This window comes from Pocillopora damicornis, chromosome 4 (genome assembly GCF_964200805.1).
Source record: "Pocillopora damicornis chromosome 4, jaPocDami1.2, whole genome shotgun sequence".
Taxonomy (NCBI): Eukaryota; Metazoa; Cnidaria; class Anthozoa; order Scleractinia; family Pocilloporidae; genus Pocillopora; species Pocillopora damicornis.
Window position 1 is genome coordinate 18,563,486 of NC_142673.1, and position 12,627 is coordinate 18,576,112.

Below are 12,627 nucleotides of genomic sequence, written 5' to 3' on the forward strand. Positions count from 1 at the left end.
ACCTGTTAACATGCAAATCATGCTGCCAATAAGTTATATGAATAGAAAATCCTACGCAACAAACCAAACAAAGTTTTATAGCCCAGCTTGCTCTTTTGATAACTAACAGGTTAGTTAGGCAAGACCGAGGTCAGCGAGAAGTGCGTGTAATTTTCATATTCCCCAACTTTTCAGACCCAGCTTTCTCTGTCTTTAGTAGCGTCCCATCTGTCTTTTCTATCTAACCCAGAGGTATACTGGGAACGACGCTGGTTGACCCCTTCAAGATCTTTCACGCTCATAGGTAAGAATAAAAAAAGGCTTTATTTTCATTTCAATTAAATGTAAAAAAATACCAACTATCATCTTATAAATAAATACTCTACAACACACTCTTATCCGATATAAATTTACTACGTAAATACACATATTGATCAGAGCGGAAACTTTTCGATGACATCTACTAAAACCTAGGATTTGTTCCGAAGAAAGTTAATCATAAAATCCAAAATGCAACGCTCGATACTTCTCTCTCCTCAAGAGCCGTTGTTAGTGTTTGGGAAAGCGATGGGAACGACTTTGCGTGGGTTACACAGAATTTTTGTTTACTTTCTCCGGTCGAAACATCTTTGCACTTTTAGCTGTAGCACTCTAAGAGATCAGTGTTGCTCATAGTTTGAGGCAACTGTTGCTTTGACGTTTTTCTGAAAGTCACGTTTATCTTTTAAAATGGTCCACTGAAAAACAAAAGGCGTTAACATAATGCTAGCTTATGCAACGACAAAATCTCTCTATTCGCGCCCCTAAGTGAATTCCAGTGAATAGTACACTTGTCCTCTTAGGATCACCCGTCGCAGTGCAGCTGAAAAGCCGCAGATTTGTCTCAAGTAAAAATATAGAAATTACATGCAACATTAAACTCTTCATAGCCTCAGTATCCTGAAAGAGGCGTTCTTCAAGCATTTCCATACGGGTAATTTTTGTTCTAATGGGTTTTAAGGTCTAGAATAACAAGAGGCCCGCGCAAGTCGCTGTTCCTACCATAAAACAGCTTTAAAAAAAATTTGCCCCTAGCCTATGAGTAGCTAATCATCTTAAAACCTAAAGTATTCCCAGCTTATCCTGTACACGTTTAATACCAATAAAAATATCAATTTAGTAATACTTAGAATTTAAATCCTTACTATTCATAAGCTGACATATGCTGAGGTCCTGGAAGACTTGTTAAAATTAAAAATTAAAACTTTAAATGTCTATGTCCAATTGTCCATGTTTCAAGCGTTTCTTGAGCTTAAAACTTGTATCAATTATCTTTATGCCTTCAATTGACTTATCGTACGATAAAACTCAACTATCCATCCAAATACAAAAAATCGTTGCATCCATGAACTACAATCTACCGGTTTCTATTCCTTAACAAACATTTATGACGACCCCTCTCGTCCCTTAAATAATGCTTCGTAACTCCTTTGCAATTTCAGAATCTGCCAGTCGCGGCAGATTTTAAAGCAGCTTTCAATTTTACCGCTGGATTTTACTTACACTGAAAATCATTTAAAATGCAGCAAACCGCTTAAAATGGCACGACCTAACCATATGACTGGATTTCGTCCAGCTTTTGTTTCTCTGATTGTAATGATTAATGTGTAATAGTTAACCCACAGGCGGCCAAAGCTCCAGCTGTGAGATGATCATCTTGCGCAATAACAGTCATGACAGAATTATAAGAGTTTGTATGGGCATATTTACGACCGCTCTTGTCGGAAACTTTGATTCGTGCGTGACACATGTCAGATGATGAGTGCGAACACTATTGACATTGAATGGTTTACATAATTAACGCAACCTTGAATGACCCTTTTAAATCAGTACTCGGCAACAACCAATCAAAATGCAGAAAATATCGTATAAGAGAGTGATTTCTTACAAATTTTGCAGAGTAGCTTTTTACACACCTGATGTAAATAAGCGAATACGAGAGCGAAATAAAACAGTTTAATTGAGTCTCGTTCGTCAGAGTTCTATCCCTAGTAAACAGGACAAAGTTTACAAAACGTGGCACCTCCGACGGGACAATTCCGAAGGATAACAGTAAGGACAACTGTTGTGAGTATAATTTTAGTCCTGATTTTCCGCCCGTGCGAAGATTGCGGAGATGGAAGCGACTGAAGCGAATCTAGACATCAAAGTAACACAGCTTAAAATGAGCATTGGTAAAACGAACACCATCGTAGAAACAGGGAAGTCAGAAGCGATCGAAAGACATTTATCCACCCTGCGGTCCCTCAGTAAAGAACTAAATCGAATGCGGATAGAAGTAGAAGCGACAAAACTAGGTGCGAAAGAAGAAATTGCCGACATCGAGGCGTGGAACAGCGGAATCGACGCACAACTGGAAAAAGCGGATTGCGAAGTGGATAAAATGTGCACGTGGATCGACGACCGCAAAAGAGAAGCAGAAGCAATTGTCAAGCAAGAAGAACTTGAGTTTCACAAAGCGAAGATAGAGATGCAGGCAGAAATCCAAGTTGAGCCACACCACCAACAAGCGACGACGACGCCAAGCGACATACAAGCCAAGCTGCCTAAACTGATGATAACGAAGTTTAACGGTACCTATATGGACTGGCCACGATTTTGGGGACAGTTCACAGAAGCAATCGATAAAACGGGCGCTCAACCGATCACGAAATTTACCTACCTTCGAGAACTACTGGATGTCAAAGTGAAAAGAGCAATAGAGGCGTTGCCCTTCACGGCTGAGGGATACAATCGGGCGAAGAGTATCCTGAGCGAGAGGTTCGGAAAGGAGTCAGAAATCGTCAAAGCTTACATCAAAGAGATTCTGGATCTCCCCTCAATATCAAGCCCAAACCCGAGAAAAATTGGTGAATTTAGCGAAAAGCTAACGTACTGTGTGCAAGCCCTGCAGACACTAAACAAACTGGAACAAGTCAATGGGGCGGTGTCTATGACACTAGACAAATTGCCAGCGATCCGCGGAGATCTCGTCCGGACCGACCCCGACTGGGAAAGCTGGGACTTTGCAAAACTTTCAGAAGCAGTTCGATTGTGGACCAGGAGAAATCCAATGGATATAAACCAGCGTGAGCGTGAGCAAGAACAGCAATCAACAAAACGGAACTTACGCCAGCAAGCAAGAATTTACCACACACGTCGGGGCGCCGATGGTAAACCCCGCTGTTTGCCTTGCGTTTACTGCGGCGAAGATCACAAAGCCATCGAATGTACAAGAGTGACACATGTCGCTGATCGCAGACAAATTTTATTAAATAAGCGTTTATGTTTCAATTGTGTGTCTGGGAACCACCGCGCGTTCTATTGTCCGAGCAAATCAGCCTGTCAACGCTGCCATAAGCGTCACCACACGTCGATTTGTGACACACCAAACCCGACAAGCCAAGTTAACCAGCCACCAGCACATGGGGTCGCTTTGACAACAAACCAAACTGGAGAGGGTCTGTTCCCAGTAGTCATCATAGAGGTCAACGGAATTAAATGCAGAGCACTTATCGATTCTGGAGCCGGCAGTTCGTACGTGTCGGCAAAGCTGATCGAACTACTTCGCGTAAAGCCAACCGATGTCCAGACAAAAACGATCGATATGCTGATGTCCTCCAAAATTGCCAAACTCGAAGTCTACGATCTCGAATTAAGATCTGTCAACCATCAATTTTCGCTGTCCGTCAAAGCTACCAAAGTGAACAAGACAGAGTTGTTGTCTATTGAAAACCCTAATTATCGCACGCTAATTGAGAAACACCCACACTTGAAAGGCGTAAATGTTTACGATGATGACACAAAAGCGTCTCTTCCGGTTCACGTGGTGCTTGGCAGTGGGGAGTACGCCAGAATTAAAACGGAAACAAAGCCAAGAATTGGACAAGAGAATGACCCTATCGCAGAACTCACCAAATTCGGATGGTTTCTGATGTCCCCGGGAAAGGAGTTTGACAAAAACACCATGCTTCTCACCCAGACAAGTCAAAGCAACTACGAAGATCTGTGCAGATTGGACGTCTTAGGATTGCGTGATATAGCAGATCATGACCAGTCGATGGTATTTGATGAGTTTAAGGAACGCCTAACACGCTCGCCAGAAGGCTGGTACGAGACCACCCTCCCATGGAAAGCTAACCACGCAGAACTGCCCTCAAACAAGGAAGGTAGCTTAAAACGACTCAAGAACCTCAGTAGAAAACTTCAACGCGAGGAACTGACGGCTCAATACGACGCGATAATTCAAGAACAGCTGGCAGAAGGCGTTATCGAAAAGGCACCCCCTGTTTCACAGCCACAGAAAGAGTTCTACATCCCTCACAAGAGCGTGATTCGCAAGTCCGCTGAAACTACAAAGATGCGGATCGTCTATGACGCCTCTGCCCGAGCGACACCCGATTCACCATCACTGAATGACTGTCTGTACCCAGGGCCTACGCTGCAAAACAAACTATGGGACGTTCTAATTCAGCAGAGAGCCTACCCAGTTGTCCTAGCGGGAGACATTAAGAAAGCCTTCTTACAAATCCGAATTCACGAGAGTGAACGAGATGCCCTCCGTTTTCACTGGCAGACAGATTCGGACTCAGAAGTGCAGACATTCCGGTTCACGAGAGTACTCTTTGGGCTCGCCCCCTCACCCTTTCTACTAGGTGGGGTTCTTGAATGCCATCTCGATACCTGGGCGGAGAAATACCCGGAGGAGGTAGAGCGGCTACGCCGAAGTTTCTACGTAGACGACCTGTTGACAGGCGGTCAAGACGTACAGCAAGCAAAAGCACGAAAGGAGGTGACGCAAAAAATTATGAAGGATGCCACATTTGAGTTACACAAATGGCACTCGAATCATGCACAGCTGGAAGATGACACCCAACCTGCACAAGGAGAGGAAGTTGCCCAGCCTACTTTACGTAAAAACAGCGCCCAAGCCACATCAAGCGAAGATCAGTCTTATGCAAAACAACAGTTACTAGTCAAGCCAAGTGAGTCAAAGCTATTGGGCGTAAAATGGGACAAATTCGAAGATACTATCGCCGTGCAGTTCCCAAGCGCGAGTAGTGCACCGACAAAACGTGAAGTACTGGCCAAACTAGCGAAAGTGTACGACCCCCTTGGCTTAGCGTCCCCCATTACACTGCAAGGGAAGCAAATCTACCGAGAAGCGTGCGACTGCAAAGTATCATGGGACGCACCTATCCCAGAGAATCTGAAAATACGCTGGCAAAGGTGGGAGCAGTCACTTCCGGCGGAAGTAACCACTCGAAGACCCATAGCACCTTATCAACAACCAGTCATCTCCGCTGAGCTGCATGTGTTTGGGGATGCGTCAACTTATGGGGTTGGAGCAGTGGTGTATTCAGTCGTACGCCAAGAAGATGGAATCACTCAAACCCTGGTTGCAGCAAAAGCAAGATTAGCCAAGAGAGAACTAACCGTCCCCAGGTTGGAGTTAGTCAGCGCTCACATGGCTACCAATTTAGTCATCAACGTAAGAAACGCTCTAAACGAACTACCCGAACCCATGATCTACGGTTGGCTGGACAGCACCGTCGCCCTCCACTGGATTGTAGGAAATGGTCAGTACCGACAGTTCGTCTCTAACCGCGTGCAAAAAAAAATAAGACAATACCCACAGATCCAGTGGAGACACGTGCCCACTACCGATAACCCAGCGGACCTGGCGAGTCGAGGAGGCCAGGTAACCAACGCAGAGCTTTGGTGGAATGGCCCAGCGTGGCTACGTAATCCTGAAATGTGGCCAGAGAACCCGGTTACCGTGAAATCCGAAACCTCAGAAGAAGAGGCAAAAGTCATCCGAGAAGTGCTAAGCCTAGCAAATGAGAAACCTGAACAAGAACGGAACGTGTTCGACGAACTCCTAGAACGCCATGATTTACGCCGAGCTCTTCGCATCCAAGCTTGGGTGCGACGGTTCACCACTCACAGGGTGCGCAAGGGACCTCTTACTAGCGAAGACATTCAAGAGACCAAGAACTGGTGGATAGAAAGAGTCCAGTCTCAAGATTTACAGAAACCGCACTTTGAACAGACCAGGCAGAAACTCAACCTCGTTTCCAATGCAGATAGAATTCTCGAATGTCATGGAAGAATTCAAGGAAAATACCCAGTGTACCTGCCAGCAGACGCCGTGTTTACGAGGAAGCTTGTACAGAGGATTCATGTCGAAACCTTACATGGAGGTGTGGCCCTTACCATGGCAGCGATTCGTGAACAGTACTGGATCCCAACCCTGAGACAACTAGTGAAGTCTGTGCGATCTGCTTGTTGGGGCTGTAAACGTTTCACAGCTTTACCCTTAACAGTACCACCTCCTGGACTACTGCCTACAGACCGTACAGATGGTGGAACAGCCTTCGAAGTTATTGGCACGGATTTTGCCGGTCCTATCAAGTATAAACAACGCAAGAAGAGCGAGGAGAAAGCTTACTTGGTTATCTTCACGTGTAGCCTGTCCAGAGCCGTGCACCTAGAATTATTGTCGAGTCTAGAGACAAGCAATTTTATTACCTGTCTTAAACGCCTCATCGCTCGCCGCGGCAGACCGCGTGTTATCTACTCAGACAATGGAGGCACCTTTATCAAGGCTGCGAAATGGCTTCGCCAATTGCGAGGAGATGAGCGCCTCCAAAGTCTCCTTGAAGATTACGACATAACCTGGAAATTTAACTTAAGCCGGGCTCCTTGGTGGGGAGGTCAATTCGAGCGGTTGATTGGAGTCGTAAAGTCCGCCATGTACAAAGTCATTGGGGGAGGTGTACTTACCTGGACTGAGCTGAGCGAGGTACTGCTCGACGTGGAAACACAAATCAATCGACGTCCATTAAGTTATGTAGAAGATGATGTCGAGCTACCAACACTTACACCGTCAACATTCCTGTTTCAGCGAACGAGTCAGCTGCCAGAAGAGAAAACAGGGAGGATCAAAGACCTGGACCTACGCAAACGCGCTAAATACCTCAGGAACTGCAAGAACAATCTCTGGAGGCGGTGGCAGAGAGAATATTTAACAGCTTTAAGAGAGCGGCACAACCTGACACACAAAGCGGCCAAATTTCAGCCAAATGTTGGAGATGTCGTAACTATAAAGACCGAAAACAAGAATCGTGGGAGTTGGCCACTGGCGATAGTAAACAAAACCTATCCCGGGAAGGACGGAATCATCCGCGCAGTTCAACTCAAGACAGCAAACGGCATGTTAGAGAGGCCTGTTCAACACCTGTACCCTCTTGAGCTAAACTGCGACCAGGCCTGTGAGACACATGCAGACACTCCCACAGCAGATTTGAACCCAAACGCACTAGTTTTCAGGCCGAGACGAGATGCTGCAGTTGCTGCCAGAGCCCGAATCCAGGACCTTGCTGAAGATGAACAATAAATCACAATTTCCTTTTCACTGAACTTCAAAATTGTGAACTTAATTGAAACGTTTGATTTATAGAGGACTTTTTCGTTTAGTTGAATTCGTTAAGTCTCCTAGGTGAATGCACCCTTGCACGCAATGTTGCATGGGGGAGTGTGTCGGAAACTTTGATTCGTGCGTGACACATGTCAGATGATGAGTGCGAACACTATTGACATTGAATGGTTTACATAATTAACGCAACCTTGAATGACCCTTTTAAATCAGTACTCGGCAACAACCAATCAAAATGCAGAAAATATCGTATAAGAGAGTGATTTCTTACAAATTTTGCAGAGTAGCTTTTTACACACCTGATGTAAATAAGCGAATACGAGAGCGAAATAAAACAGTTTAATTGAGTCTCGTTCGTCAGAGTTCTATCCCTAGTAAACAGGACAAAGTTTACAAAACTCTAAGGAATAAAAAATACGTCAAATTCTCAAAAAAAAAAGACCTCACCTTACTTCCACAGTGTGTCGCTTGTTATCTGACCGCTTACTTTGATGAAAAGAGCCCATTTAAGCGAGTTGTTTATTTCGAGGTTTTCAACGTACATAAGAAAAAAAAAAAGTATTCTATGCTATTCGCGCTGCTAGCTCCCTTATTAGTCTACCCAGCGGTATTGAGAGATTATAGTTTTAAGAGTCTAGTAGAAAAAAAATAGCACTCAGTCATGCCAGAGTAGTTCGATTGATAACGTACGTGTGCTTTACGCGCACTGTTGTACAGTTGATTGTAAAGATAATTAGGGATTCTCTCTTCTTTGCGCCACTCCTTCAAGGTTTGAATGAGTTTGTTTTTGATGGCTCTGGTTGGGTCAGATGTTAATTTTTCATACGTATTGGTATCGTCTAAGAGAGCCTTCACCTTGTTGTGATAATCTTGTTTGTTTAGGATTACCGTAGTGCGCCCTTTGTCCGCTGGTAAGATTACAATTGAATCGTCTTTCGCCAGAGCCTTAATGGCTTCCCTTTCAGCTCTGCTGATGTTTGGTCTTGGGGGTTTGCTCTTGCTTACGATTTTAACTACTTCATTTCTCAGGCTCTCGGCTTGGCTTTTCTCTTTTAGTTGATTACAGGCCAGTTCAGTGGCTGCCACGATCTCATCAACTGGAATCTTTGATGGAGTTACGCTAAAATTCAGACCTTTCATGAGAACCGAGCGTTCAATGTCGGAAAGAGGGCGGTCAGAGAGATTCATAACCCACTTTGTCCGATCAATGTTGGTATCTCCAATGTTTGTCGTCGGTGACCGAATTTCTTCTTTACTGATCAGTAGGCGGTCAAACTTTTGCCTCTGGCGGCTCTTTGCCATCTCAAAGTGCGACGAATGTGTTTTCTCGAAGAGAGTTAAGATTTGATTGTTTATCTCTGTTGACACCTTGGATTGTAAACTTGACTTCAGTTCTTTTACGCTCTCCTCGTACTTTCTGATCGTAAAGTTGCATTGTCTTATTCGTTCCTGAAGAAGTTTCTTCTCGGCATTATGAATAATCTTCATGGTCTTAACACCTTTCATACAGGTTCGTAGTTTCAGGCTGTTTGGAGTAATGTTGTTATATCTGCATCGGATGTTAAAGTGCTTGTGATTCTGCCACCGGGCGAGTTTTCCAAGCGTTTTCTCTCCTTTCCTAACCATCTTTAGGACTTCGCGTCCATGTTGTCGTAAGATACAATCAAAAACGTTAATTTCCTGCTCCGGAAGCATAATAAAAGTTAAAAATTTTTTCCAAACTCGGAGCTAAAAGTTAAAACTTATGAAATATTTCGTCCGTATTTCGATCGGACTTCATCAGTCAATGATATGAATGTTAAAAAGATGAATTTTAAAAAGGTTTTTTTTAACGCCTCTTGGGGGTTAGAATTGTGTCATAGATAGCTGCTAATTCGTAACCATTGTCTCTGTTTAACGCCGGTTTCGTAAGTTTAATTTGAATAGCTTCTTTTATCCTGCGTTTGAAGGTGTTAACTTCGGTTGATAGTACTTTTGTCTTATTTGGGTCCACCGAGTGGCCCTCTAGGCGACAATGCTCGTGAACAGCTGATGAACTTCTTGATTGGTGTTCTTTCACTCTGATTTCCAGAGCGCGGGCCGTTTCGCCAACGTACTCCTTGTTACACTTCTCACAATGGATCTGGTACACAGGACCGCATTTCTTGAGATTGACAGTTGTGTCCTTGACACGTACCAATTGTGATCTTAAAGAATTGACGGGTTTATGAACAAGTGTAACATCGTGTGACTTGCACGCTCTTTGCAGGCGTTCCGAGATACCTTTGATGTATGGCGTTGATGCATAGATTTTCTTCTCGTTTTGAGGCTCTTCGGTATCTTCTGTTGTAGATTTTGGATGTGGTATTGTTAGCATCCATTCTGGATAGTTATTCATTTTTAGAGCTTGCTTGACATGCTGTGTTTCTCTGGTTCTGTCCTCGTTTTCCGTTTTCCGTTTCATATCATTGACTGATGAAGTCCGATCGAAATACGGACGAAATATTTCATAAGTTTTAACTTTTAGCTCCGAGTTTGGAAAAAATTTTTAACTTTTATTATGCTTCCGGAGCAGGAAATTAACGTTTTTGATTGTATGTTAAAGTATGATTTTATGAATAAATAAGGTTATTAACAAGTTACAAGTAGGTTAGTTAGCTTATGTTATAAGCTTTAAAGGAAATAAAGTATAAAATTTTCCTCCTCTCATTTTTTTTAAAGTTAATCAGGGATAATTTTCTCCAGGAACAGGTGTGTTTGCCAGTCCCAGCTCCTGGCAATAACAAAATGAAGGTACTATGTTATGGTCAACTGAGTCAAAATATCCACAACGACAGTCGGTTACAAAAAATTTTGTAGAAGTTATATTTTCCCTACATTATAAATCTAATCGCGCTATCCTTAAATTTGATTTCTTACCAGACATTTTCCCAAGGAAAGGAAAGCGTCCTTGTTAGATATCGTGATTTCACCTGTTCAAGTTCTTTAACATGTCATCAATTCTTTCAGAAACTAAAGCCACGTCACCATGATCTTGCTTCAAAGGTCATATTATGATTTGTAGGTAAACAATATTGCGGTATAGGACAATTTTTCCTTACGTTATTTCGGTAATTTAAATCTCAAATTGCGGTGTTGCGGTATTCTCCTGTAAACCTACGAGTTGGCATTTTGGACCGCGATTACTTAAAATTATCCTCCGCGTCCTCCACCGTTTCCCGAGCCTTTTCTTGGTCCCATAATCACATGCGAAAAATCAAGAGAATTCTCTCATGAAGTAAAACTAGAAATGGATTCTTTTCAACAAAGTAAGCGGTCAGACAAAAAGCGATGTACTTTTATTGAGAATTTGACTGTATTTTCCTAATCAAAGAAGCGGTGGTGAATATTCCCATACACACTCGTATAATTTCACCCTGACTCTTACTCGCAAGATAATTATCTCACAGCTGGAGCTTGGGCTGCCAGTGGTTTAGCTCTCAAGAAACGGTCAGATAAAAAATCGATCCATCATTCGGTTGATCTGACTGTCTAGTCTTGAGATCTTAACATAATGAATGAGTTGCCAGTAATTGTGTTTGCGTACAGATTTCTAGGTTCGCCACGGGGCAAACATTGCAACTCAGTAGAAGGAAATATAAGGCGAAAGATTGTTCCGACTTCAAAATGATACGAAGAATACCAAGAATAACAGAGATGGCAATGCAAGTTTAAAACGGCAGACATCGCCGGAAACCACAACGGACACACAAGATGTGAGTAAGTTCTATTGAATTTACTTGTAAAATGTTCGTATTTCGAAATATTTATCGTTGTAAATCGACCATATTTTGTTCCGCATACTATTCTTTATAACTTGTTCAAATTTTCAACGGTTCTTCCACAGGCAGCGCAAGCTCCAGCTGTGAGATGATCATCTTGCACAATAACAGTCATGGCGGATTTATTAGGGAGTTACTACATCACGGGCTACGAGCGGGGGATGAAGAAATGACCGAAATATGAGAGGTCAGCGGGGAAACAAATTTAATACCTCATATAGAGACATATCAGTTGTAGTTGCAGAAAACAATAGTGTTGTAAAGTCGAAATGTTAACAGCATACTTCGCTAAATAAAATGTGAAGCAATTTTTCAAAAGTGTTGATGGCACATATATCTTTTACCGCTGTATTAAACAATGGAGGTATCGGGAAAGGCACCAAGAAGAATTATATTTACGTTTTGTAACTTACAAAAAAACAATCGTATTGTAAAGCCAAAATGTTACCAGGTTATACTTCGCTAATTCAAAAGTTAAACAATTTTCCAAACGCTTTGACTGGTACAATATTTTTACTGTTATATTAACCAATGGAGGCATCGGGAAAGGCATCGGTGACACCGGGAAAGGCATCAAGAAGAATATTTACGATATGTAACTTGTTGTATGACGGAATAAAGTATCTTTACTTGTTTAAGGCGTAAATCACAGTCGGTTTGCTTTTCACTTGAATTTTGCAATCTCGACTTTCGATTCCGGAAAAATGAAAAGCTGAGCAACTCTAAAAAAATTTCGTTCTAGATTTCTATATGTTTAGAGTCATAAATAAGTTTGTTTCCACAGCCTTTAAATAAGACATTTTAAATTTCCATCAGCTGTAGTTCTTTTAGTGTTTATTATATATATTCAATCGCCTCATTTCACGTGAAAAAGGCATGTAAGAAAACACTGAGCTTCGAGAAACAGCCAAGTTAAGGCTAACGTGTTTACCATGCTTAAATATAATCAGGGCCACTCATTTAGGAGACCTTTTTTCAGAAGATCCAGGCGTTCAAATAATTCTGTTTTCCGTTCGAAGTGTTTTTTCCTACTTCATTTAACAAATGAACTCGGGATGAAAACTTAATTTTCGAAGCGAACGGCAGTTGAAATGTTGTGTTGGTGTCTCTGTCCCCCCCACGTCTCTGCGAAAGGTACATCCAGACAAGCTGCATGGAAAAACTGACCACAGCTATCGTACCAAATTTTACAAAAAAATTCTTTTAAACGAACGGACGGAACTACGAACGGTAGCTGTAAAATTTCTTTACTCCCTGACGCGTTTCGTTTAGCTGTCGTAAACTTCTTCGGGGAGTTTTACAATTTAACACTAAACACCTGTATTTATAGGCCATAGTTAGTGGCTATACGGGAGCCAATGACCATAAAGGCTTGGCCAGACCTACGAATAG

At 42.5% G+C, this 12,627-nt stretch overlaps 2 protein-coding genes across 2 annotated transcripts in view; one reads left to right on the plus strand and one right to left on the minus strand.

Annotated features, from left to right (window-relative positions):
• The window catches only part of LOC149047128 (phosphatidylserine lipase ABHD16A-like), a 40,154-nt gene that overhangs the window by 11,256 nt on the left and 16,271 nt on the right, over positions 1 to 12,627 (minus strand). The gene's annotated exons all lie outside the window — the stretch shown is intronic.
• LOC149047129 (uncharacterized) lies at positions 1,742 to 7,783 on the plus strand. The gene has a single exon (XM_089205346.1). It carries the CDS (start codon positions 2,135 to 2,137, stop codon positions 7,394 to 7,396), a length of 5,262 nt encoding a protein of 1,753 aa, XP_089061472.1. The 5' UTR covers positions 1,742 to 2,134; the 3' UTR covers positions 7,397 to 7,783.

Excerpts from the sequence above, each read along its gene's own strand:
- LOC149047129 (XM_089205346.1), top strand. The coding sequence starts at position 2,135 with ATGGAAGCGACTGAAGCGAATCTAGACATCAAAGTAACACAGCTTAAA.